Source organism: Orbicella faveolata, unplaced genomic scaffold (genome assembly GCF_042242905.1).
Source record: "Orbicella faveolata isolate gen_17 unplaced genomic scaffold, um_ofav_v1 contig_35, whole genome shotgun sequence".
Lineage (NCBI taxonomy): Eukaryota > Metazoa > Cnidaria > Anthozoa > Scleractinia > Merulinidae > Orbicella > Orbicella faveolata.
Genome location: NW_028301564.1, coordinates 24,631,346 through 24,659,226, shown reverse-complemented (window position 1 = coordinate 24,659,226; position 27,881 = coordinate 24,631,346). Strand labels below are relative to the sequence as shown.

General features: G+C 38.8%; 2 protein-coding genes and 1 pseudogene across 4 annotated transcripts; all 3 read right to left on the bottom strand.

Moving 5' to 3' along the window:
* Nucleotides 1-298: 298 nt before the first annotated feature.
* On the bottom strand, nt 299-6,331 carry LOC110057723 (uncharacterized; annotated as a pseudogene). Its single transcript, XR_016202191.1, has 4 exons — nt 6,253-6,331; nt 4,289-4,354; nt 3,217-3,988; nt 299-815 (listed from the first exon to the last, which is right to left on the bottom strand). The product of XR_016202191.1 is annotated as an uncharacterized LOC110057723 (transcript).
* A 5,067-nt stretch (nt 6,332-11,398) lies between these two features.
* LOC149103985 (uncharacterized) lies at nt 11,399-17,410 on the bottom strand. Of its 2 annotated transcripts, XM_089274022.1 has the most exons (3): nt 17,029-17,410; nt 13,101-13,136; nt 11,399-12,705 (listed from the first exon to the last, which is right to left on the bottom strand). In XM_089274022.1, the coding sequence occupies exon 3, from the start codon at nt 12,581-12,583 to the stop codon at nt 11,588-11,590; it is 996 nt and encodes a 331-aa protein (XP_089130148.1). In that variant the 5' UTR covers nt 12,584-12,705; nt 13,101-13,136; nt 17,029-17,410; the 3' UTR covers nt 11,399-11,587. The 2 variants fall into 2 exon arrangements, with proteins under 2 accessions (XP_089130148.1, XP_089130149.1); XM_089274023.1 differs by lacking the exon at nt 13,101-13,136.
* An 82-nt stretch (nt 17,411-17,492) lies between these two features.
* LOC110057639 (serine/threonine-protein kinase 16-like) lies at nt 17,493-27,534 on the bottom strand. Its single transcript, XM_089274026.1, has 10 exons — nt 27,341-27,534; nt 25,613-25,662; nt 24,755-24,790; nt 24,049-24,174; nt 23,349-23,498; nt 22,496-22,584; nt 21,658-21,714; nt 21,425-21,519; nt 20,446-20,512; nt 17,493-19,725 (listed from the first exon to the last, which is right to left on the bottom strand). Exons 1-10 carry the CDS (start codon nt 27,426-27,428, stop codon nt 19,563-19,565), a joined length of 921 nt encoding a protein of 306 aa, XP_089130152.1. The 5' UTR covers nt 27,429-27,534; the 3' UTR covers nt 17,493-19,562.
* Between the last annotated feature and the right edge of the window lie 347 nt (nt 27,535-27,881).

Genomic DNA, 27,881 nt, shown 5'->3' with positions numbered 1-27,881 from the left:
GTGAACGTTCAACGAGCAGAAAAAAGGGAAGGCCAAGGTTTATAGCTTAAAGATTGATAAGGTTTATATAAGTGTCGTTATTGTCTCATATGTTCATCGTAATGTTGGATGAGACATGTCTCGCTGCTTAATTCCTTCTGACAAATCCAACTGGTGAGGCTTTCAACTTGGCTTAAATTTTCTTTAGTCTCGGAAAATTACATACGAGACTTCTTGTCACCGTGAGTTGTTGTTGGTTCCTGAAGATTACTTCTTAGATTTAGATACTGATCATGCTGCTTTCGTTTTAAAAAACGGTCTATCGCGTGTTTTTGTTCATGTCGCTCGCAATATGATGAGCTTGTAAAGGACTTTTTACAATGCTTGCATGTATACGGCTTCTCTCCTGTGTGAGTTCGTTCATGTCTCTTGCAATTTGATAATCGGCTAAAGCTCTTTTTACAATATTTGCATGTATACGGCTTCTCTCCTGTGTGAGTTCGTTCATATCTCTTGCAAATCGATGATTGTCTAAAGCCCTTTTTACAATGCTGGCATGTATACGGTTTCAGTCCTGTGTGAGTTCGTTCATGCACCTTGCAAACTGACGATCGGCCGAACAACTTTTTACAATGCTTGCATATGTACGGCCTCTCTCCTGTGTGAGTTCGTTCATGTGTCTTGCAAATCGATGATTGTCTAAAGCCCTTTTTGCAATGCCGGCATGTATACGGTTCCACTCCTGTGTGAGTTCGTTCATGCCACTTGCAAGGTGATAGCTGGCTAAAGCACTTTTTACAGTACTTGCATGTATATGGCTTCTCTCCTGTGTGAGTTCGTTCATGTTCCTTCAGTGCAAGTTGATGACCGGCTAAAGCTCGTTTTACAATGTTTGCATGTAAACGGCTTCCCTCCTGTGTGAATTCGTTCATGTCGCTTGCAATGTGATGATTGTTTTCTGGACTCTGGATCATTGTGTCATATGTTTGGACAAAACAGTTTCCTGTCAGTCTGACAGTGCCTTTCTTTAACCAGGTGTAAAAATGGGTACCAGGAATTAACAGGGCCAGGTCATCCAACTTTTAGGCTTAGCACTGATCAGCTGGTAATAGTATGAGAATAACAGCTCAAGACCGTAGAACTCAAAAGAAACATGGAAAAACCAAATAGGGGCATGGACGGGCAAAACTGGAGAAGATTAAGATGGATTACAACAGGGAAAACTGAAAATAATAGCCCAGTGTTTGTCAAGTTAAACTCACTTGCATGACAAAATTATATAATAAATAACATCCAGAAATCAATCTTGCCTATTTATATGCCAGGGGCTCTGATTCAGTTGATTGAATCATCTGAATAACAATGACCTAGCCACTTTAAAAGCTGACGTTTATCATTGCAATCGACAAAAATCTCATCCATAGGGGACTGGAAATACACCTAGTTGCCTCAAGCAAAAGAAGTAGAAGATGTGTGCTTACTGGCTTTGTTGGCCACTAAGCTTGAAAGTAGACTCGACTTTTTATCTTTGTATTAAATGGTCAAAGTAAATAATTTGTTAATTATTTATTATTATTATTATCATCATCATCATCATCATTATATCAACTTGTACCTAATAAATTTAAGTTCACTGTACCTTTAATTAGTCTCTACATAATATATAAATTTGTCTCGATTATTTATAAAGTTAAAAAGCCAAATAATTCTCAGTTTTTATTGTACCCTGTGCCACAGTTATCTTTCCAAAAGAAAAAATCTGGGGGAGCATCGGTGTGGTAGCATTGTTAATTGTGTTCAAGGTCAGGTGATTTTTCCCAGAATGCATGGAAAAATGACCTGATTGGTTGATTGATTAAAAACAGTTTAAAGAAGTATAACATGTGTAAATTGACAGCTTAAAGCTGGACTCTTTTTTTATTATTATTGAAGTTATGTAAATTTTTTTTCTTCTGTTTACAACCCCACAAGTTCAGCTCTTTTCACTGATATTAACTATGAACCAATCTCCATTTAGTCCTACTTCCCTCCTATCAATATGCAAAATTTACTAGTGACTTATTTAAGTATATGTTAAACCCATAAATGTCTCTGATATATTACTTACAATGGGTAACAAAAATAGTTAGGAAACTTTGCGATCTGCACAGAGTCAGAAAAAAACATTGTTTGGGGGAAAGGGGAGAAATGTTTCCAAGACACCTGAAAATAGAATTTTACCCGAAAGTGTCTCACTACTTTTGTCGCTCACTGTAAATCTCTCCTGCAATACCGGTGCAATGTAAATTGCAAGCATGTCTACATTTAATTACTACTGTTGGAGATCTATTACTATGGAATTTCCATACTTGAGCCGAGTATTACGTCCATTGAACATAAGGGCCAACCCACACACGACCGCTGTCATGTGGCTTTGATAGCTCAGTTGGGAGAGCATTGCACCGGTATCGCAAAAGTCGTGGGTTCGAATCCCGTTCAAAGCCTGAAAATTTTTTCAGGTCTTTTTTCCAGTAGTGTTATGGCTGCATTCTCATCCATCATCATGTCAAATACACATTTGTTGAATGGGATGATGTCAAACGTTAAACAAAATCGTAACATAAAACAACAAAATGATACTGAACTGAAAATAAAATAAAACAAAAATAAAAAAGCCGCGACACAAGGGATGGCTTACAATGAAGATTACTAAAATCTAGCGATTACACTATATCTAGCCTGGTGCATTACACTTATTGTATATAGACTTGAAACATTATTACTGGAACTAAAATTTGACTGCTTTCAACAAAAAAGGACCACATATCCGGCCTCTTTTCAGGTTCAGAGGGGCTCCAATTTTCTACCACCATTACTGGGCACTCTTAGCTCGATTTCGCGCTTCAAAAAACTAATCGACTTTCCCCCAGCACTAACTTAAGCAGAACAAATTATGTCGTGGTGAACCAACAACGAGGAAAACAAAGGCGAACACGAAGGTTTATAGCTTAAACATTAATAAGGTTTACATAAGCGTCGCTTTTATCGCATATGCTCATCGTAATGTTTGATGAGACATGTCTCGCTGCTTAATTCCTCCTGACAAATCCAACTGGTGAGGCTTTCAACTTGGCTTAAATTTTCTTTAGTCTCGGAAAACAACATACGAGACTTCTTGCTACCGTGAGTCTCTCCTGTGTGAGTTCGTTCATGTTGCTTGCGAACTGATGAGCGGCTAAAGCTCTTCTTGCAATACATGCAGGAATACGGCTTCTCTCCTGTGTGAGTTCGTTCATGTCTCTTGCAAGCTGATAAGAAGCTAAAGTTTTTTTTACAATGCTTGCATGTAAACGGCTTTTCTCCTGTGTGAGTTCGTTCATGTCTCTTGCAAGCTGATGAGCGGCTAAAGCTCTTCCTGCAATACATGCAGGAATACGGCTTCTCTCCTGTGTGAGTTCGTTCATGTCTCTTGCAAGCTGATGAGGAGCTAAAGTTTTTTTTACAATGCCTGCATGTAAACGGCTTTTCTCCTGTGTGAGTTCGTTCATGTTGCTTGCAATCTGATGAGCGGCTAAAGCTCTTCCTGCAATACATGCAGGAATACGGCTTCTCTCCTGTGTGAGTTCGTTCATGTCTCTTGCAAACTGATAACAAGCTAAAGTTTTTTTTACAATGCTTGCATGTAAACGGCTTTTCTCCTGTGTGAGTTCGTTCATGTTGCTTGCAATATGATGATTTGCTAAAGATCTTGTTACAATACTGGCATATATACGGCTTCATTCCGGTGTATGTTCGTTTATGCTCCCTTCAAACTAATAACTGATTAAAGAACTGCTCGCAATACTTGTATTTTTGTGCCTTCCCCTAAGTCTAAGGTTGCAATATTCATGAAAGCAGGTTTTGATTGGCTTAAATTTGACGCCGCGTTACGTGGAATTTCCTCCTTCGCTAGCCCGGATATTGGACTATTGCACTTGATTTCCTTTCAAGGTATCTTGACAACTGTGCTGTCAAGATAGATGTTCCTAACCTGGAAAGGAATGACGTCGAAAATGTCGTATTAGGTTTTGCATCTTACTCACAGGGAGGTCTGGGACACACACGACTGAGATGTTTTCCAAGCGTCTAACGACGCTAACTTTAGTGTTTAATTTCTAGGAGCTATTGAAATAAATTATTCACTATTTAAAAACTATGTCACTACTGTTTTCGAGTTATGCCTGCGTTTCACGTGGAAATGAACTAATTTTCCCAGTCATATAATTACATTTATTGATTCTTCTCCCTGTATGTGTACAAGTGTATTTGTATGTAGGGTAAACATATGTACCTTAATAAAAAAAATAATAAAGTAAACTGATTTTGTGGGTTTCCCTGTGAGCTGATTGCGTATTCCCTGCAAGCAAACAATGGACAAAAATATTCTGGTTAATACCCCCTTCTTGACATCATGTTTTAATTGAATTAGTTTCTCAAAACAAAATATAACTAACAAATGGTGTAGCATTAGCAAAGCAATTATTGTAAGTGTGACATACATAATAGCTTAATTAACGCCCCCATTGAAGTTGTGTAGATTTTGCTTCAAGGAATGTTTAATGAATGTCCAAGAAAACTATGCACAAATAATTGGATAGTACTACATGCATCCTTGTAATTTTCTTCTGAATGGGTGACAAATTTCACATCCATAGATCAAACTTGCAAGTCACATGGACGATTTAATTAATTACAGAGTGTGATTGTATTGTAATATATGTATTGTAACTAGAGCATGTATAAATAGTGTAAGTATAAGTAGTGTAAGTAGCAAATGCAGTGTAAGTGTAAATGTAAGTATAATATTAGTGCTGTAAGTAGGGTAAGTGTTCATCCTGTAAATAAAATTGCATTAACAAACCTGTGCATCTCTCTACATATCACTGGCATCCTGATTAATTGTGAAACTGAATAGGTAAATAATTCAGAGTTTTGTTTCTGGGTCAAGCAGGTATAGCTTAGCCCATATTTCTGTATCATGAGATTTCAGCAGAGATAAACATAAACAAAGGGAGTTAACCAAGCTAATTCACTACAAAGTAGTATCACTGATGTTGAAATTTTAACAAAAACAGCAATAACAACATTTCTTCACTGCACATTATTATGACAAATTATTTGACCAGTTACTTGAATAGCTTCCGTGACACTGTATTTTTTAGATTACCCTCAACCACTCATAGTTGTTGTTGTCACGACAAACTACTGAAATCAGTGACAAGTGGTTGTGAAAACACTGAAAGTTTAGTACTCCTTCTTAAATATACTAGTTAACAAATAAAATATATCTTATCAATTCCTTATTAAGTGCTTTATAACAGAAATAAGCATGATCAAGCCTTTTTCAAGTGCTTCAAAATAAAATTTTATGTTTCTCCCAGAAATGGACTTCTGACGGGTCTAACTACATCTATATAAGTGGATGTCCTCCAAAGGGATACACCCATCACTGCATCTCTTAGTTCTCACTGGCCATCTGCACTGTTATAGCTTGATTTGGTTTACCAATTCTTTTTGAAAGAGCATCTGAATTCCTTCAGGAAAACGACACACCACTTGGTGTCTCCTTGTTAAATTTAGGGAGAGCTGTGATGTTTTAGTCTGTCTTGCCAGGTCGCTGGTCAAAACTTTATTTTCTCAAGAAATATTTGTTAGAAGTGTTGGCGATCTGAAATTGAACTCTAGGTGTCACCAACAGTTCAAATGCCTTTCCTGGAAAATAATTTGTCCAATACAACTTAATACTTAATTAATTGAAAACAATTTTACCGCAGGCTATAATCTATTCATGGCTAGTTCAACTTCACGTGCAGATCGTTATCTGTCATTCGAGCAAAATTAGTTTTCTATCGAGCAATATTCGAACGCCACCAAAGTAGACCAAACATGCAAAGTGCGCGCGTGAGCGCACTGCTCGCTCTAATCTTTGATTAGTACTAGTTTGTAAGCTGTGTACGTTGCACTGTCACAAAAACATGCTGTTTTAAGCAGTCGGAGCACTGTTACGTTTATATTTCGTCTAGTGTAAAATACAGACGGCTAGTTTTGGTCCCTTGAACCATGGAAAAAACAATGACAGAAAACGCACTGACCTCGAGTCCACCTCCCAGCACGAACTACCGTCTAATGTATAAATTTCTACATTATAAAAAACACAGGCACGATCCTTGCTGTATTCAGTGAGACGAAAAGAGGTGACACTGTATTCTATAGCTTAGCTGGGCATGAAGAAAGCATCTTTGTAGACTCTCTTACCTTTACAAAGCGACAACGACTCACACGTAGGACGCCATTACTGTGATTACATTGGAACCCAGTCTCTTGCTCGCTCTGGAAATGATGAACAGGTTGGACTGGGAAGGACTGGGTATGTACAAGGGAAGGGTAGGTACTGGAGTGAAACAGAACCTTGTCCATCCTAAGGGCCTGTTTACAAGGAGGGAGGGTTACCCTAGCAAGCGGGTTAACCCTGGCTGGAGGGCTAAAGATAGCCCACGTTTACAAGCCAAATTTTACAGGTAGGGTAACCCTACAACCCGGGACAACTTAATCGCGCGTGCACAAATGACGCAAGCAACCCTAAGAATGAACGAAAACCACTTCAGCAATTGAAAGGCATTAAATCACTTCAGTATAAGTAGCAATAGTTTCAAACTCCGTTCAAACATGTGTTTAAGACTAGGGCGAAAAAAACATGACAAAAAACTCGACAAACAACCGGTAAAAAAGCTCTAAATTACTTTTGCTTTCTCGCATGCGATGCATGAGCGCGCGCTTAAATAAAGGGCATGCACAATTAAATTCTCGTCCAAGGTTGTAAAAGCCAGTCTTTGATTGAAGATTGCTCGAAAACCTACCGTGCAATCCATGATGAAATTTTCACAGTCGATTTGTAGGGGTGAATCACGTCTTATTTTGCATGAATGTTAAATCAGAGCCAATTTCTTATTCCTGAGATTTTGAGGTGGGGTCATACGGGTAGATTTTGAGAAAAACGTAATTTAACCTACTAGTGCCCAGTCTTTTCTTGGGTACTCGGTCGTTCATTTTGGCCATTTGTTGACGTTTAATTGTTCAAGTTTCACATAAAATGCTAAAAGACTTCAGTCAACAGTAAATAGAGAAAGGAAAAACATCTTAGAACATTTTTCCAAAGAGTTAGAAGTTGGGCAATTATAATCCATCAAAACTGTAGTAAGCCACCTTAGTGCGCGGTTACACTCAAAGGGTTTGGAAACAATTAGAAACTTAACCCGGGTGGGCGGGTTAACCCTACCTGGAGTGTTTACAAGGAAAAAAGGTAACCCGCCTGCCAGGGTAACCCTAGCACGCAAATAGGGTAACCCGCCTACCCGGGTAACCCTAGCTGCCTTGTAAACAGGACGAATAAAAAAAAGAGGAAATGTGTGAGTGCTAGGGTAACCCGCTTGCTAGGGTAACCCGCTTACTAGGGTAACCCTTTCTCCTTGTAAACAGGCCCTAAGTCTCCGAACTTGCAATCAAGCGGGGTTTTTTTGGAAAGGGAGAAGGGAAAATGGAGCAGGGGAAATATAAGGGAGGGTTACTCCAGGTTAAGTCCATCATTCATACAATCCTTTTAAAGTATCTTGAATTTGTTTCCCTTTACAAATATCGTACGGACCTCCCATCCGCTGTGGAATTGGGCCAGTTTCACCTTGCATAAGGACCATACGGACGGTGCGCCTGAAATTTGAATTGATAAATCAGGATTCACCAAAGGGATTTATAACTACAAAAGGTGAAACATTTTTTGTCTCCTGAGCTTTTAATTTGGCGCAAAATGGGTCTCCCGCGTTGGCAACTCGCCCCTCGATCGCTGTCGCCAAATAGGATTAAAGTTTTGTCATTTTGAACAAAATCAGTATGCTGTCCCTAGTCAAATTAAAACACTGTCAATCGTACTGTGGGCGAATCCGCCGTGCAAGGCCGTTCGCGTGAGCTCTTTCCTTTACTGACTCGACCCAATCACAGTGCACTCTTCTTTTTAACAAGTGATAGCGTAGCTAGAAGGCGTTGTAGCGGTTAAGTGAGAAAAAAAAATCACTCGCTCGGTCAGTGACTGGTCAGTAATCAGAAGATTGATCGTCGACATTTTGTGGTAATTCCGCTGACCAGCTTATTCCGCGGGAGGGGCGGCATTTGCCCAACATATCCGAACAAAGTGACTGCCAAGGCCATGAACTGATCTTTCGCGTTTGGAGTCGAACTAGTGTTCCCAAATTAAAGGCTATTTGGTATACAGCTGCAAAGGTGGGTGTAATTATAAGTGGGTGTAATTCTATCCATCGATTTTCTTTTACAGCTTTTAATTGATATATTGCAAAGTCATGTGCTAGGGTTTCACACTGGCCGAAGCTTTTCTCTTCGGCGAATTATTTAATAATAATAATAGTAATAATAATAATAATAATGATAATAATAATAATAAGTACTAAGATCTTGAGATTGAAATCGAGAAAACGTGGGGAATGAAAACAACAACTGTCCCGGTGATCATTGGAGCTTTCGGACTTGTCAAGAAGGGAACAGAAAACTACATCGGCAAGGTACCAGGCAATATTAGAATAACAGTGCAACCGAGGACCGTCCTCCTTGGAACTGCTCACATACTAATAATAATAATAGCAATAATAATAATAATAATAATAATAATAATAATAATAATAATAATAACGATAATGATAATAATAACGATAATGATAATGATAATGATAATGATAATGATAATAATAACAATAATAAATAATAATAATAATAGCAAACTTTATTGAGTACTTTTTCATACACACTTGAATCTTACATGTATCTGGTAAAAAATTTACAAATTCTGTTGTTCCTTAAGTTTTTTCCATATAATTATTTCTGTAAAACAATTTCAATAGCCTACCTACATGTACATAATTATACTCTATAAGCATTTACAACCATTAATGATGATTAGATTACCGTATCTGGGTCCCGTTTCTCGAAAGCCCCGGAAACTTTTCGGGCCCGTAAAGCCATGGCAAAATCTCGAACCTTACGATTACAGAACTGTTTTATTCACATATTCCCAATATGAAGAAAAGCACCCTTCATACAAGAAGTTTCAGGCGTATACACTTCTCCGCTTTTAGATACAGATGGACTAAAAATGGCTTTACGGGCTCGAAAAGTTTCCGGGGCTTTCGAGAAACGGGTCCCTGAATTCTTACCATTTCGCCAACCTGCAACCGATGAATTATTCGTGAAGAACTCGCAGATAGCTATCAACATAATGTATTATGAAACACAATTGACAAGCTAGAGTCAAACCTGTATTAAGCGGACACCTTCTAGTAAGCGGACAGCAGTGCAAGTCCCATTTTTCTTTTCTCACATTCACTGTAAAAAATACCTGTATTCACCGGACACCTCTATTAAGCGGACGCGGACACCTTAAACTTGACTTTTATGGCCATTTCTATTGTTAGAAACCCATATCAAACGGACACTGCAAAAAGAATGCATGATTTTTTTGTCGACGTTTTCGTAGATCGGTCATTTAAGCTTGGCAACAAACTGAGCTGTCACAGAAATGCAATATTTTGGTGTTCGGTTTTGTTTTACAGAACTTTTGTTCTTGTTTGATTTAGTAAACTTCCACATGATTCGATCAATATAGATACTACCACTGTATACATAAATCGCTTTACCTCAGATACTTGTCATTGTTTGTGGAAAAAGGTATTTCAGAGTTCTCGACCGTTCACGAGAATGCTATTTGACCCTTTCAAGGTCTTTTAATATTGACGAATATTAAAGGAGCTCAGTCACGGTGTTTTGTCTTTTTTTTTGGCCACGTACAAATATCTCCTTTAAATGGAAGGAAACCTGAAAATAATAGTTTACTTAGATAGAAAAACATCAAAGAGATAATAATAAACCGTAAAGGAACAAGGATGGTCAAGGATAGCGAAGATTGACACGGATTGCCAAACTTTTCAAAATGTGCAAACCGTGACTGAGTTCCTTTAATATGACCCTTTCAAGACAAATTCTACGGGAACCTGTTTTCAACGGACACCCTGTATTAAGCGGACACTAGCACGGGTCCAAGGGTGTCCGCCCAATACAGGTTTGACTGTGCTAACTACATCAAGCTGTTCTTAACAATGACATTTGCTTGCACAATTAACAACGTCAACTCTCTAAGTTTCAAAACTCAGTAGACACTACCGAGTTAAGCTAAGTTAAGACGAGGCAACCTCGCTCAGGCTGATAAATAAAACCACAAAGTCTTCTCTCTATAAAGCTATACAGTGAAACCTTTCGTTAAGAGTTCGTTCTGACATTAAGCCACAGTAAGAGTCTGTAAATGTCTGCTTGCATACTGGATGGCTCATATTTCATAGCAACGACATTATTCCCACACTGGCTCAAAAATTGTCGTCAGAGCGATTACCAGTTCGTTCACTCTGTAGTGTTTTACAATACTGTAATCCAAAAGCTTGTCCAACATTTAAGAAATAGAAAACATGTACCGTGTTTCTATCGAGTTCTCCCAAACTTTCACGAGTGTTTCTATAACTCGATAGAAACTCGGAGAACATGATTTACATTTCTTTTAGAAAACACCGTGACGAAAAAAAGGAAAACAGTTTCTTCACTTTGATTATCAAAGAGTAAATTCTCTTTGCTCGCGCCATCATTACGTCAACAGCTCGTGCTAGTTCTGTGTTTCCATCGAGTTATAGAAACACGATTTTTAACCAATCAGCGCGCGTATTTTCTTAGGACTCTTTTCTAAATTGATATAATTGTGTGATCAGACACGAAAAAGAGCTTATATTTAATGTCAATTTCTCCGATTTACAGTCACTGCGTAAAGATCACACGAGATTCCCAACTGACCAGTCAGTCAAGTGTGAACTACAAGGTGCTGGCAACAGTGAAGAGGATTGAAAGTTCAACTTATCTTTGGATGCTCCTGAATAGGACGACCATACAAGCCGAGAGCACTCTTAGCTTAAAAAAAAGCGGCTTCCCTAAAACACAAACTTTCACAAAAAGTTAACGTAATTTACCCACAACGAAGAGGAAATCAAGCCAAAAGCTAGGATTGTAGCTTAAAAATTGATAAGGTTTAAATAAGCGTCGTTTTTATCGCATGTGATCATCGTAACGTTGGATGATACCTGTCTGTAGGAGCGTAGCCGGGATTTTTCAAAGCGGGGGTCAAACTGTGTCAAAGTGAGGGTACTCATCAGATTGTCATGCTGTTTTTGCCACCTGTTGAAGGTTGTTTACTTAAAAAAGGTTTACAAAAGGGGGGGTCACGGGAACCACAGCACCCCCCCCCCCCCTCTAACTACGCCCCTGCTGTCTCGCTACTAAATTCCTCCTGACCAATCCAACAGGCGAGGCTTTCAACTTGGCTTAAATTTTCTTCAGTCAAAGAAAACACACGGGGTCTTTCACCACAGCCAGTTGCAGTTCGCTCCTGAAGGCGTATTGTTTTTGTTTTTAATGAGGCACTGATCACTCCGCTTGCGTTCTAAAAAGTTGTCTCTTCAGTGTATTGCTCCAAGCTCTTGCATGTATCATGGCTTCACCACTGTGTGAGTTCAGTTCCTTCAAGTCGCTTGCACTCTGGGTTTTTACAATATATGCATGTGTACGGCTTCACTCTTGTGTGAGTTCGTTCATGTTGCTTGCAACCTGATGAGTCGTTAAAGCATTTACCACCATCTTTGCCTGTGTGGATTCTTTCGTGACGCTTCCAAGATGTTAACCCGTTAAAGCACTTATCACAATGCCTGCATTGATACGGCCTTTCTCCTGTGTGAATTCGTTCATGTTGCTTGCAAGCTGATGAGTCGCTAAAGCATTTATCACAATATTTGCATGTATACGGCTTCACTCCTGAGTGAATTCGTTCATGGCGCTTGAAATCTGATAGGCGCCAAAAGTCCTTTTTACAATACTTGCAGGAATACGGCTTCACTCCTGTGTGAGTTTGTTCATGTTGCTTACAACCTGAAGAGCTGGTAAAGCACTTTTTACAGTGCTTGCATGTATACGGCTTCTCTCCTGTGTGAGTTCGTTCATGTTGCTTGCAAAGTGAAGAGCGGCTGAAACTCTTGTTACAATACTGGCATGAATATGGCTTCTCTCCTGTGTGAGTTCGTTCATGTTCCTTGCAAGCTGATAAGAGGCTAAACCCCTTCTTACAATGCTGGCATGTAAACGGCTTTTCTCCTGTGTGAATTCGTTCATGTTTCTTGCAACCTGATGATCGGCTGAAGCATCTTTTACAATACTTGCATGTGTACGGCTTCACTCCTGTGTGAATTCGTTCATGTTGTCTGCAATGAGATGAGGTGCTAAAGCATTCATCACAATGCTTGCATGAATACGGCTTCACTCCTGTGTGGGTTCGTTCATGTTGCTTAAAATTTCTTAATTGGTTAAAGCACTTGTTACAATGCTTGCATAAATACAGCTTCACTACTGTGTGAGTTCGTTCATGTTCCTTGTAAACTGATAACTGGTCAAACAACTGGCATTCGTGTGCCTGCTCTGGTATCTTCGTTGCCATATCCATCACAGCAGGTTTTGACTGGCTACTTTAAGAAGAAAAACATTTATTCTCTCCGGTGCTAACCCGGATGTTCGACTTGATTTTCTTTCAAGACCTGCAGCTAGTTGACGTTGCCGTCAAGATTCCTAACAAAATGACAAAGACAACATCATATTAGGTTTTGTCACTTACCGGACAGCTTGGGGCAAACTCGGTTCACAATTCAACTAACGCTAATTTTTGTGTTTTATTTCCAGGAGGTATTAAAATAGATCATTAAACTATTTAAAAATCCAGCTGGGAATACTCTTTCTTTGGTGTCACTTAAGTATACTGTTCTGTTGTCATTTCTGCGTTTTACATGGAAAATTATTACGTAATTTTCTCAGTCCTATAGATAACTTGTTTATTAATGACTTTTTCAACTTTTCAACTCCTCTATGTTGGGTAAAGCACATATAGGCTAATAATTAAATGAATAAGAAAGCAAGCAAGTAAACAAATAAATAAACAAACAAGTAAATAAGTAAACAAGTCATACGATTTTCGTGGGTTCCCCTGATAACTGAGGGTTATCCTGTGCAAGCAAGCAAGCAAATCAAATCAGCATATTTTGGTTATTACTTCCTTGTCAGCAACATCTGTTTTTTCTGAATTACACCGGCCAAAGAAACAAATACCACCAAATAATGGACAGCATTAATAGGTCTGTATAATAGTCATAAGTCTCTAGACAAGCCAAGTGTCCCACCACAACTGTGCTTGTCCCGATTTTAGAAGAATGAAGCGGCTAGGAATATTTCTACTCCCCCCTGGATGGGATGACAGTCCATCGCAGGGTCCCCCCCCCCCCAACATTACGATCATCAGTACCCATCTATACACCTGGGTGGAGAGGGGCATTGTGAGAGTAAAGTGTCTTGCCCAAAAAACACAGCAGAATGTCCCCGGCCAGAGCTCAAACCCAGACCACTCGATTTGGAAGAAGCTCACTAACCATGAGGCCTCACCGTGCATCAATAAGCACTTAATGACCGGCCCCAAGGGAAACAGTGAGTTTTGTTTCCCCAAGACCCTCAATGTTGAACCCCAAGGCAAAGCCGATGGGAACATTGAGGTTGAGGGGAAACAAAAGTCACTGTTTCCCGCGGAACCAGTCATTGAGTGTTTTGTTATACCTCCCCACTCAAAAATAAAAAAAAACTGCGAAGAAATCGTTTGCTTGAGGCCGGCTGGCTCACAAATTTGCCGCAGTTTCAAGGAGCACGACCTGATCACATGCGAGTCGAAAGGTCAAGTTGTTGTTTCCCTAGGGAGTTGATGAGTTTTGACCCACGACATGTGACACGTTTTCCTCCAATTGTAAAAAGGAATTTGCGTTCCTTTGGAGTGATCTGGATCAGGATCAGTGATCCAAGATCACTCGGATTATGGTACATCAAAGGAACCGATGAATCCACTCTGGTCACGGATTCATCGGTTCTTTTGATGAACAATGATCTGAGTGATCTTGGGTTAGGGCACCCTAAACCTTTTGCAACACCATTTCTACCAATGTTAACTGAGATTTTTATTTACGTTAGATAAATCAAGCATCTCTGTACATGAACAATTAGATATTTCTACGTGCATTCTCGTAATTTTCTACCTAAAGGCTGCAGCTGCATTTAAGATCTAAAGAACAGACATTCAAGTTATAAAAATTATTCACATAATTACAGAGGATGTATCCCTCTTTCTAACCAAGTTCAAGGTCCGCACTGTAGGTTATGGACCAAGTTTTTCCCCCATCAATTTATGGCCAAAGTACAAAGTGCATGGGCCATAAATCGAAGGGAAAGAAATGAGGATCCATAACTTACAATACGAACTCAGAAGACGAAGTTAGTGAGATATTTATTATATCTCTACTGTGTGCCTGATGGGTTCAGAAACGATTTCTATTCACAGGAAACATGTTCAAATTTCTGACACACCTCGAAAGCAAAACAAGTCAATTTGTAATCATTTTTAAGTCCTTAGCGTGCTTTAATACACGATTTAGAGTAAAAGAAAGTTTTAAACTTTTACTTCCATATAAAAGTTAAGAACACTTGGTGATAAATCACAGAACAGTTTGGCAACAAAAGCAACTTTCAATTTTAGCTTGCTGTACAGGAGAATACAGCCTGCTAAATTGACCAATCACAATGTGTGTACTAACTGAGAGATATAATAAGTGACATTATAACAGAAGATGCAAGACACGTTGCACTCAGCTACTAATAACTGAACTACTAATGATTTAAATAAAATAATACCACCCAAGTACGGATAAGCAGCAAATTTGGAATTCAAAAATCTAACATTCTAACTGTACAAATTATTTATCTATTTTATATCTTGTTTTTGCAGTATTCTAAAGTTTTTCTCATCCCATTAGGTGTGGTTGTGTAGTGATGTAGGCATGAGCATTGCTCTAACTGCGACTCTGGATTATTAGCACAGGTCATGTCCTTGGGCAAAACACTTTACTCTCGCAATGCCTCTCTCAATACAGGTGTAGAGATGGGTACCAGCAAATTAAATGCTGGGTGCTAAATTGCAATGCGCCGAAATCCCATCCAGGGGGAGAAGAAATACCCCTAGTAGCTTGAAGCAACACAAATGGAAGGTAATGTGCTCATCTACTGGGCACGCACTAGGCTTGAATGGGGAGAGTACAAAACATGGACCCCCTTCGTGGACCAGGTCCATGGACTAGGTCCATCAAAATATGGACCCGGGTCCATAGACCTCCTATTTTTAATACCCCTAAAAATACGGTAGTAAACAATAATAAAATAAAAATAAAATAAAATAAGTAAATTGAAAAAATTGATATTAACATTTAATTAATTTTCAGCTTTGCAATCTTTCATGAAGTCACTTTTTAATGGCATTTCTTCAGCCAATGTAACTATAATGAACAGGGATTATATAATTAACAATTAAATACAGTTAAGACTTAAATACATTGCAAGAACCTGCATTAGCCTTATAAAGGGTAGGGGTGGTGGAAAATCTAAGGCCCGTTCCAAATGCCGCCCCACTCATGTGCTGAACCAAACTTGATTAAGTTCGACTTTAGAGTGACTTTGGAGCGTCGGCTGGTTCAGACGGTGTACTTGGGTCAAAATTAATTCAGGAAGCTGGTGGTAACAATTTCGACGAGAAAATATGCATTCTGAATTCAAGAACTCTGTCCAAATAGAAAAGGTGTGACTAACATTTCGCTGTTATCATGCTGTCATAGCAATATTTAGGGAAGCAAATTCAACCTCAAGGTTCAGTGTTTGTATTTAGACAGGTTTTCTCCCGGTTAAATCGACTTGTTAAAGGGAAATCTAATAAGCTGGGCTATTATCACGACGAAAAAGCAAAAAAATGAATTTGCACCAAAGAAACTCGCTTACACAGTCCCGTTTCTCATAAATGGAAGGCATACTGGTATTTTGTTGTCTTTATTTTTAGAGACGACTTTGATGACTAGTCACGCCACTCAACTTTGAGCCAATCACAAGTCCCGTTATATGAAAAATAAATTACAGTAATTTATGCATTAGGTTCGACGGACGAGGAGAATACCGCATGAATCAGCTGCCGCTCCAACGTCGCATAGAGCGACAGACCCTGCCGAATTGAATGTTGTTTGGCGCACCAAACCTAACCTGCTGAACCAAACTGATTCAAACGCCGCTCTTCTGCTGTACTTAACTCATCAGTTAGGTTCGGCACATGAATGGAGCGGCATTTGGAACGGGCCTTAGTATAACAGACTCTTAATCTCTAGATCATTATAAAAATATGAGGGTGTTTACTGTCATGCAACAATTTAGTGATGAACTGCAACATTTACCCATCATGAAAACTGACATAATCAGGGCCTAAATGAACTGCAACTCTTACAACTGACACTGTCACCTTTGTAGAACCAAAGTCGAATTATTTATAACATCACAAATTTTGTTTCTTTAAAACTGCTCACAACAAAACATTTGACTAAAATGTACACGTGGTCATATATTAGCAGTCTTTGTTTACATGGGCTGGTAAAAATAGGGGGTCCATGGACCCGGTCCAAGGAGCGGGACATGTTTTGTACTCTCCCGCTTGAATGAAGACTTTGACTTTTTACTTTTCTTTCAAATGGGCACAATACCTATAAGACCTGTTAGCTAAGAAATTTTAGGTGTAGTGCTCTGAGTCAGTAATTGCTAGTTTTGATCTCTTGAATCGTGGGGAAAAAAGCGATGACAGAATGACAGCTACATGTAAGGTCCACCTTGCAGCACGAACCGACCGTAGACCAAGGTGTCCTTGCGTGTAACAACATTCTACGACTTATAACCGAAATAATTTTTATTTCGTCTTCAGAGAGATGAAAAGAGTTAACGCTGTATTCAAAAGCTTAGTTATACATGGGAAAGGCGTTCTAACGACTCCCTTACCTTTGTAAATTTCGACTACTACACACTTGCGGGCCGCCATCGGCCGCCATGACATCACAGTGTACGATTACACTAGAGCCCAGTCTCTCAATCTTGCAGTCCTTGAGCTTCCCGAGAAAGGATTTGAATAAATTTTGCTAACAAAGTGGCCTATTTTGTCCGCTTGCAGAGCTCTAAAAGGTTCTTATTTCGCTCTTCTTCCCTTAAGTAAAGCCTCTCGACCGGTTGGTACAACGTGCGGAACCGATCTCGAACCCCCTCATGATCATTCATGACCCCTTCTGGGCACCCTTCTGGACCCTATCTGGACCCCTTTGTGAATCTGTTACCCGCTTGTCAAGTCGACAAAAAGTTGAGAATATCTATTTTTTCAAAATTGATTCCTGAAACCTTTACAATGAATAACTATGACTATAAAAGTAGTAAAATTTTCCAATTTAGGTGAAAAACAAATGTGCACTACCTTCTATTCAGCTTTTCATATTGGAATATTTTATTGAGTAATCAGTGTCTTCAGATTTGCCTGATGTAAATCAAACATCAGTAAATTTATATGTGCGAGGATCTAAGAGTTCAAGTTCATTAAGAAATATATCTTTACAGTAAAATTTCGAATAGCTCCTTTTTTGTACAAACATGTCTTACATCTACAATCTCAGACGAATCTTTTGTCTGCAAGTTTTGCTATATCTTTTCTAATATATATATACTGGTTATATTCAATGCTTTCGTACCATGTAATATCCCACAGATCACTTGTTTTTTCTCGGTATGCACACCAGCCCTTAGGCAAATTGTATACAGTGGAACCCCGTTAATACGACCACCTTCAGGCCATGAAAAATTGGTCGCATTAACGGGGTGGCCGTATTAAAAGGGCTCTTTAAATAAGAAAATGACTGACTGAGCTTTTCAGGGGCCAGAATTAAAGAGGCCATAATAACGAGGTGGTCGTATTAACGGGGTAGTCGTAAGGCGGGGTTCCACTGTACCAAGAAAATGAAAGTGACAAGTAGGATATACCACGGTTTACCATGAAAAAGAGTTGCATATCTATTTTATACCATACCATAGTAAATACAGTAGCCAACACAGTTGATGAGAAATACGCGCGGCGCACGATGGGAAGGTTGGGTGTAATACCGTCGAGTCTACAACGGCTTTCCCGTGTTCTGATTGGCTGTGTTTTCTATGGCATGGTATAAATAACAGTACATTTCAAAACCAGGAGGTCTGACCTTATCCAATTCTCGGCCCGAGGACTAACTTAATTTGTGAACTTAAAATAACTTCTCCATTATGGTTTTCCCTGAGGAGTACTTCCCCATTCATCTGTTCTAGCCGATGACCTGCGAGTGTATAATCTTCACTATGGGCCAACATTCGCTCCCGGGTAGACTTCCATATAAAAAAGACGTCAATGCCAGTCGGAAATTTTGAAAAGAACTTTTGTGGGCGTGGCTTGAAATTTTTTTCACCCCTAACAGGTTCCAATTCTAAAACAACACATTATCCTGTCTTATTTTTTTCAGCTCAATACCCTAAAAGGTAGCGCAAAAGCTTCCTCAGTGGACCTTTTGAGGCTGAACACCCTCATGGACACTAACACCACTTTTTCAGCCCTTAAAAGGTACGATGAGCACTGCCATCCTTTTTATGTGGGAGTCCGCCCACCCCGGGCCAGATTAGGATCCGGACCCGAATCATGCCCGATTAGAATCCAGACCCAAATCATGCCCGATTAGAATCCGGACCTGAATCGTGCCCGATTAGAATCTGGAGCCGAATCATGCCCGAATAGGAAAATAACAACTTTAAAAGCTCTTTCAATCCGCTGACAACGCTTCAACTGTTGATGCTTTGGTACCAGTTGAATTAGTTAATTTTTCAATTGAGATAATTCTTTCTCTTTGGTAAACAATTGTCTAATCTTGGGTTAAAAGTGATTATCACTTATAATAATCAGTTTGTATAAATTTTATATTTTTGAATATCAGGGCTCAAAAAAACCCTATTTTCCACTTGCTTAAGACAAGTAGTTTTTCTCACTGAAATTTATATAATTGAACTGCGGAATATAGATTTAATTAGAAGAATGACCAGCTCCCGGTTAGTTTGATAGCTCACTGAGTTGCTTTTAGCAATTAACCAGCTATCACACACCTGTTCAAGCCTGAATGTTTTTCAAGCTTTATCACAACTACTTCAGTTGTGTATTTAACTATGACGGTCTTTCTTCTAATTAGGTCTTCTCCTTTTGGAGAAGTAGCTACTGCGTTTTTGCCCAATTTGGCAAGCATGTAGCCAAGCCATCTTTCAACTAAACAAACAAGTAAAATAAAGCAAGCATGTAACTACGCTGGGTAATTAAGACACGTTTAGGAGTTCCTTGTCCGATGGGCAAGTTGGAATTCAATTTTTTTTTAAGCCTTGGATAACAATTAAGTCATTTACAACATATATCTTTTCAAAAGATAGCCTGTAGAGTTAACATGTATAAATTTGAATAAAATAGTTTGGGGGTATGCAAAAAATTACATTTCTATAGGAACATTTGTTCCAGCTTCACAATTAAACACCGATGAAGTGGGAGCTAGGTTGTTTAACCTCAGTAGGATAGTTTGTAGTAGCGGTCTGTCCTGAGGATCCACTTTAAGCATGCTCACGATCAAACCATTCAGTTCAATTGAATAAACACTGAGAGAGAAACAAATAAAGAAGAAAAACAAAACAATCAGTTAGTACTGAGCAAACCCAGAGCAGCACATTGACACATTTAGTCCTGTAATTAAGTGGCAGTCAGGGGAAGGGGGGCTAATTCAGTTTAGGATTGCCTGAGGAATTATTTTGAAATCTTCAGACAATCACCCAAAAGCCATTTCCTGCATTCTGAAAGACTTAGAGGCACAATTTGAGAACTGCTCCAGACCATTTTGGTCCACATACTTGAATAGTCATCTAAAAATATATATATATTAAACAGTGCAAAAAGCAGAAAAGCATGCATGGGCGAGTCCTTCCTCTGCCCCCTCCCTACTGAAGCTAATGTCTTGGTCTCCTTCACAGCCATATTATTTGGGTCATATGTACCCCTCCTGCACACTTTTTGAAGCATAACTAGATCTCCTACTGCACCCTTCACTGGCTGCACCTATCATGGAGCTCATTACAGGAGACCCAGAGAATTACATGTATCAAAATGTCCTTCAGACAATGTCAGCTATTGCTTTAAGTCATGGGACAGAGGTGCTTCCAAAGTCACTCAAAGGGTGAGGCAAAGAGAAGCTGAGCCTTTTGACATCACAAACAAATAACACAAACCCATTACATGGTAAAATTGTAAGGGCAGTAGCTGACAAATAATATGGCAAGGATAAAATTGATTAAAACATCCTTATTTTAGTTTTCATAATGTACCTGTCGCTTGGTATTTGAATGTTCCCACTATTAGCTGAGAGTGCTGAGCCATCACATGGACTTTGACCTGACATGAAGCAAAAAGAACTCATAATATTAACTTGTTCTTCAAATGCATTTTGTATAGTTACTTATGCAGTGGTCTTTAAAAGAAAATACAAAGTGCAACAATGTAAAAGAAAGCTATAGGTTATGAACAGTAAGAACATCCTAATAATAGGATCCAGCAGCTATTGTGAAACTTGTTTTACATTTTACAGTCAATACAGTATACTCTTAGAGACCTGTGATGTTCAACGAGTCAACAAGTATAATACTAGCTTGTCATGAGAGAGAGAGAGGAAAGAAATATAAGTTTTTACAGGCTTAGCGAGTTAGGGTTGGTCGGTATAGTGAAACACTGCTACCTTAGACTTGAAAATGCTGCCCTCCACCTGCAGCCTCAAGAGCAGCATTTTCAAGAACTCTGACCGCAGTTTTTCACTATTTAGACGTCCCAGCCAGTAAATGACAAAAATTTATGCTTGGAAAGTTTTGCTACACATTAATCTTGTATCATCTCAGAATCTTCCCTGATGTAAAGATATTCTCATGAGCTGAACATTTTTGAGAATAAATATAAGGCCCTTTGGCCACACCCCACCTCAGTAATAATCCCCTGATGAGAAGCATACCACACAAACCTTGTGGTACACTTTAAATTGCTAGGGCTTACTTCTGGAATTTTTGCCACATACTGCATTCTGTTATGTATGTTGTTATGTTGATGCAATCCAGTACAATGCTATGCACAAATTTGCACCCTCCTGAACCTTGCTGCAAGGTTTATGTAAGAATTGTGATCATTATTAATAGTGATCATATCAAGAGCTCTAGTTATCATAATTAGATGATCCATCATCAAAAACTGGAGCAACCTGACGACACTATATGATAATTATTAATATTCCCCCTCTCTTACCATCAAGAACAAACTCACCATAAGCCATGGCATACAGAGTGCAACCAAGTGACCACACATCACTCCTCTCATCGATTTCACAGTTTGAAGGCACTTCAAACAGCTCTGGAGCCCTAAAGTTAGTATTTATATGATCAGTCAGTATTAATATTACCTTCAGTATATTTAAACCAGAAGATGTTTTGCACAGCAAAATCCTTCAACAAAGCAGATGCATGTACACTTAGCCTATTAATAATATCTTTACCAACCTATACGCAGCAGTGCATTCTTGAGCACATTTCTCTTGGAGGGCCAAAGCTTCCCTTCTACAAGAAACAGTAATAAAACAATATTTTATAACAATATTTTATAAGTTGTAAAGCACCTAGATCATGCTTGGATAGGTGCTATAAAAATAATATTTATCAATTATTATTATAAGACCAGAGAAATTTCAAGCCAACAACACGAAACAAGCTTCATGACTTACGTGCTGAGAAAATAATTATCAAAATGTTTCTGTTCTTAGCACTTCATAGAATAAACATCAATGAGTGGAGGAAGAAGAGGCGGCCATGCTTGAAACACAAAATGGTGAAATGGCACTATGCAGAAAGTGTTCTAGTTGGCCTAAATAACACTAAGGTTAGCCTAACTATTACTGACTCAACAGTGATTGGCTGTCACTAAATGTAAGAGTTAACCCTTACAGACACCCATATCCCACAATGACTCTTACCCATAGTGCCAATTCATCATTTCATGTTTTAAATATACCCAGAGAAGGCACTGTGTAACATCTCAGTCACACACAGCATCAAGTAACTTGGGGTATTTTGTTACTCTCTAGGGTTACGACGCTAAGTCTCTTGCAGATTAACACATGGTTTTTTAATCATACACAGTTGCCTCCAACAATTTGTCAGCACCAGGCATGCATTTACTTCAGCCTGAATGGAGAAGTGCAGTGTGGGAATAAAATGCCTAGCCAGAGATCGCAACAGGACATCAATACAACAAGTTGTCCACTAGCCGGCTATACTTATTACATTGTATGCACCATTTTGCAAGACCTGAATAACAGGTAAACTAAGATTTCTCACTTACCTCGATGATATGGTACATCTGGCCTTAGACACACTGCCAAGGTCCATCAGCACCACTGTCATGTTAGGACCGAGTAACAAATTATGAGGCTGAAAAAGAAAAATTTTACTTGAAAATTTACACATCAGTCTTGACTAAGATAAAAATTGAGAAAACACACACTCGCATCAAAGTGCTCCCTGTTGGAAACTTAAAAAGCAAGAAAAAAAAGGGGTAAATCTTGTCTAAGATGTGGAATTGTCTTAAATTCATATTACATCCTAAAGGTACATGTACAACCAATTTACAATTTCTAATCCACTCTAGAGCTTGTGGGAAGTATTCTGGCATAATGGATAGTCCAATGGACTACACCATATCAAGCAGAGCAGTTTCAATCCCTTGTTAGAGTCATTATGTTATGTTCTTGGGCAAGACAATGTCACAGTGTCTCTTTCCACCCTTAAGAATGATTGGGTACTGGCAAATTGATCGGCAGCCTCACAGAATGAAGAGGAGTAACCTACAACAGTCTAGCATCCCTAGTCAAGGGAGGATATCAGTACTCTTAGCTGTTTGGGCACAAAAGGCTTTGATCACTTTCTCTGGCTGATTTTGCTTCTTTCATTAACTTAGATGAATGACAAATAAGACCATGTAAAAGCACTGAAAGGCCAGGTTCAGCTATTAGAACTACGAATATGGACACATCAGTCTAAATTACTTACCCTGAGGTACCACAACAACCCTAAAATGTTGATGGGAGCAAGTCCCCTCTATTCCCACCCCCCACCCCTCCACTCCTAGACACACAAGCAGTCTCCCAGCTAAATTGCCTCCAACATTCTATTACATAACTGCAAACTCTACCCACCTTGATATCTCTATGGGCTAGAGGTGGCTCCAGACTATGAAAGGCAAGTATCGCATCACAAAGAGATTTGAACATGTGAAGAATATTTAACTCTGGTATGTAGCCGCCTTGACTTAATGTGCATTCAATCAAATCTTGAACTGTTCCATCCTGAAAGAAATACAAAATATAATCTGAATATCAGAATCATGGTGAGTGAGCCATGCATTACCACTAGAGCTTGGATTGCATTTGGAGAACTTCCTTTAAGTAGTTTCACCAGAGAAAACCCTGTCCTGACCAATTTGATACTTCAGTAGGATCCATATTTTTTTGAACCTCCAAAACAACTGTAAATTGGTTTGCAAAATCAGATAGCTTGAGAAATTGGGAGTAACATTACAGACAAACAGTGTTCAACTGAGGGGAGGGAAAATTTGATTCAAGTTATCGGGAGGTTTGAAAACTCAAGGGTTCAAGAAATGAAGACACTGTAATGGTTTTATTACTTTTCCCTGTGGCATATTTGTGAAGTAACATATAATCTGAAACATTTTATGTACTGATTTAAACTGGCAGCTCATTATACAAATTGTACATTTTGTATGATATACACGCATTGTTCACACACGTACAAACTCTGTTAAGTTTACAGGTCTGTAAAAATATGTCACATTTTATATTGTACCCTAATAAAACATATAGCCGTTTACAGGTGTACCTTGTAATATGTTACAAGCATGCGAGCCTCTTTATACCTTCCCTTGGTAACCACATCCACATCATGCAAGGCCAGAACACTTGGATGATCAACTGCTCTGTGAGCACCTACTTCACGTTCAAATGCCTAATGTCACAAAATAATTTGCAGGTAAAAAACAGTCAGCTGAGGAATAATTTGTGATACACTCTTACCATGTGTTAGTAAATTTAAAATTTTACATGACATAACATTTCTTTATAATTATTTAATTTTTAGAGCTCAACTGAGGGTCCTTTTAAGAGAGTTGCACCTCAAGACTTAAGTGCTAATTAATTCAGGATTGAGTGCTCATTTTCCCTTCATCTACAGTGAACATCCCTGAATCCTGTCCAAACTTTTGATTAGACATGATTCAAGGCAGGTGCTTCAATGATTCATTGTGGTACACCATAGGCTGGTTATATATATCAAAATTGCTGATCTGTATGCCAAACCTACTGTACCTCACCATGAATCTCTCCAGAGCCCTGCAGTTAGGCCAGTGCCCAACCATTATCTGGGAGGTCGTGGGATTGAATCCCATCAGGGACTAAGACTTTTCTTTGTCCCATGCTTGCAACATACTGAATATTGCATCTTTCATTTTACTTACAGTGTATGTACTCTTCAATACATGTGGATGGTTACAAACCGATCAAGTCAAACGGAATAATTATAAACTCACCTCCTCTTGTTCAGGGAGCTGGAGACGCATTCTTTTCTAAGAGGAAAGATCACAAGTAGTAGAAAGTGAAAATTGGTTAAAGGAGGTTTTAATGATAATGTGCTCAGCAAATCAGTCTCTTCTTTAGTAAACATGTTGTGATTGGATCTTACTGAGAACCAACTGCAGGGCTTGAAAAAACTTGAATGATTTTCCGGCTTGCCCTTAGGACAAGTATCTCTCAAAGTTTGCTTGCAGAGTTGCCCTGGGCAAGTCTTAGTTTGCTTTTCAATGATTTAGTACGTTGCCAGATGACTTGCCTCATCCCTTGCCCATCGGGCAAGTGAGAAAGAAAAGTTACATGCCCAAAAGGAAAATCTACTTGTCCCAGACGACCAGACAGCACTTTTTTCAAGCCATGAACTCAAGTCAAACCATTGCTGCTTTACACGACCTTTAAATAGTCATGTTTGTTTCCTTATTTGCATATAATTCTAATCATTATGACAAAATGTAACCTTCTTATTTAAGACATAAATTGATCTACTTTTATTTGTAAAGTAAGGTTTGGGAATCACTACCTTTTGCAAACCTTCAGAACTATACCAAAGTCCTGTCAGGGACTTGGGAAATTTTCAATTATTTTCTTATTTCATAATGTTTTGCACATTGTCAAACCAGCACCACATACTAAAGAAATTGCCCACCCTGCACTAATATAGGCAAGAGACACGCCTTGGCATATGTGCCAATGAGCCCCTCATTCAATGGACTCTTTTAAATTAAAACCTCAAGGCAATAAATTCCCAGCCCAGCTTCGCCCAGATACATGTATTATAAGTTTTTGACATGCACCTAAGCATTTAACATAAAACCTACCAGGGCAAACCATTCCTTTCCATGATGCACAAGGTTAACATAGGAGAAAGCTGAAATTCAAAGTAAGACATGTCAGTCCAGATTTGGTCATTATACACACCACTACAGTGTGGCAGTTCTCAGGCTTCCCTTTACATAGAATGATACAAACGTCCTACAAGCACCTACATGAAAAGAATCTTGGAAATTCCATCTGTAGACTTTCAGTCAGGATTTGAAAGAAACGAAAACAACCTTGGATCATGGCCCCATTTCATGGCAGACAGATTTGCCTAGGTGGCATCCTTCTACAACTCACATCCAACTCACATGTAACAAATCTCCCGATTCAATATCATTATTTCCTTGAATGTTTTGAAACGGAACACTCAGACACTGATTAGAGATTAGGAATGCTTGTTATGATTTTTTTTCCTGACATCAGAGCCCGATAGACAAGGCATTTTATACATCCTAGTGGCTACAAGAACACTTAATCAGATACGCTTCCTTGACAAAAGTTAAGTACAGGATTAGGTCAAGCAACAACCACATGAGGAGGACAAAACAATATTATGATGCCCTCTTTGTGCATTTTTAAGTGTTGTACAGTCGAACCTTGATTATTCATACCTTGATTGTCCAGATTTCTTGATTATCTGGACTTTTTCGCTAGTCCCAATTTTGTCATGAATATTTATTAGTCATAATCAAGACCCATAGCAATATTCTTTTTAAAACTATATAGCATTAAATATAGTCTCCCCAATTAGTAGAGCATTTGTGCTCAGCTATTAAGAATGAGACTTACATAAAGTTGCCATTCATTCAGTCATTCATTCATGTGCAGTCAAAAGCGAGCTTGTTTTGCTTTTAAAGAGCAAAAGCAGCACTTGCACTCGTCGTAACTAACGAAGAACACTCGAATGCATGAGTTCTAATTGGCTCAGAGTTGAGTGATTCAAGATGTACAGTAGACCATATTGTTTTCCAAACGATTTGTAAAAGTGTTGTTTCATGATTAAATGTTGCTTTATTTAAACAGTTTTGTTCTTCATTAATATTCATATTTTCAATTATCCGGACCCTCGATTATCCGAACTAATTCGTCTAGTCCCGACGAGTACGGATAATCGAGGTTTGACTGTATAATCATATATACATATGGTTATTGTAGTTCTAACACATATTTTGCTCTCAGTGGTTTTAGCCGATTTACTTCTAGTTCAAATATTTAAAATGGAATAGATACATATCGATCAATCATCAGCCACAATGATGTAATGATTATTTGGGGGTTAATGTCAACGTCATATGAGTAGCAAAACTTTTTCCACACCGCTTCCTCATAATTTTGACGATTTCCTCTTAGGTCGGCCGGTCGTCACTACTGTATCACTGTAAACTAAGGAAAGTCATTAAAAACCTCGTACCTTCCACGCTGACTATGGCTAGAATATTTGTCCACTATTGTAAAAGTTAAGCTTACCTTCCAAACTCTACAAGCCTGATATCTTGCAATACTGTATCAGATTCCACGCAATTTTCAGCCGGAACTGCTTAAAACATAAAGCGGAGTCCAGCCTACGAACTTTTTTTTAATAATTTCTTTCCCCAAATATATCATTATGAGGACTAAACAGTTTCGTTTGAGCATGACAACTTTAGATTTTGGAAGTTCGAAAAGTTTCTTCTTCTCAGTTGAAGCTGTACGTAAAGAGATAAGATCGTACATAATCGATATTTTACCTCCCTCTCCAAGGTCTTTAACCACTCGGTATCTTCTACCATTTACCGTCACAGATGGTCTGCAGAATGATGAGCATTTGTGACCCATAAATATTCACCTTCTTCGATTGATCACTAACTAACATGTATCTTTGAGAGTTCTGCTGAAAGTATTCTGGAAGTGTCTGAAAATCGTAAATATAATCATTAGTTACCAGTTTTCTCTCTACTGCTGCAAGTCTCAAGACAAAAGTACTTCGTGTATGATGATTGTTATGTGCCCCGTTGTTCCTGGCCACCTGCACCCGTCTCGCTACCTTCGCCACCCTAGCAACCCTAGCAAACTTAGTCACCCTCGCCACCCTCGCTACCCCCATCACCCTTGCCATCCTGGCCACCCTAGCCACCCTCGTCAACCTGTTTGGAGGTCGGTGCAAGACCTATAGCCGTAAAGATACGTAAATAATATAGCATATTGTAAGCAACTCAGTAATTATTTTATGCAAGGTTTGTAAGTAGGTAATGTCGTATGTAGCAAGCAGAGTACTCTAAGTAGGTAATG

What these genes read in the sequence shown, in the direction of transcription:
- LOC149103985 (XM_089274022.1), bottom strand. Translation starts at nt 12,583, where the DNA reads ATGGATATGGCAACGAAGATACCAGAGCAGGCACACGAATGCCAGTTG.
- LOC110057639 (XM_089274026.1), bottom strand. Translation starts at nt 27,428, where the DNA reads ATGGGTCACAAATGCTCATCATTCTGCAGACCATCTGTGACGGTAAAT. An exon ending in TAGCCCATAGAGATATCAAG is followed by an intron (nt 22,585 to 23,348) that starts GTGGGTAGAGTT and finishes TTTCTTTTTCAG; the next exon opens with CCTCATAATTTGTTACTCGG. An exon ending in TCTGTATGCCATGGCTTATG is followed by an intron (nt 20,513 to 21,424) that starts GTGAGTTTGTTC and finishes GCTTCATGTCAG; the next exon opens with GTCAAAGTCCATGTGATGGC.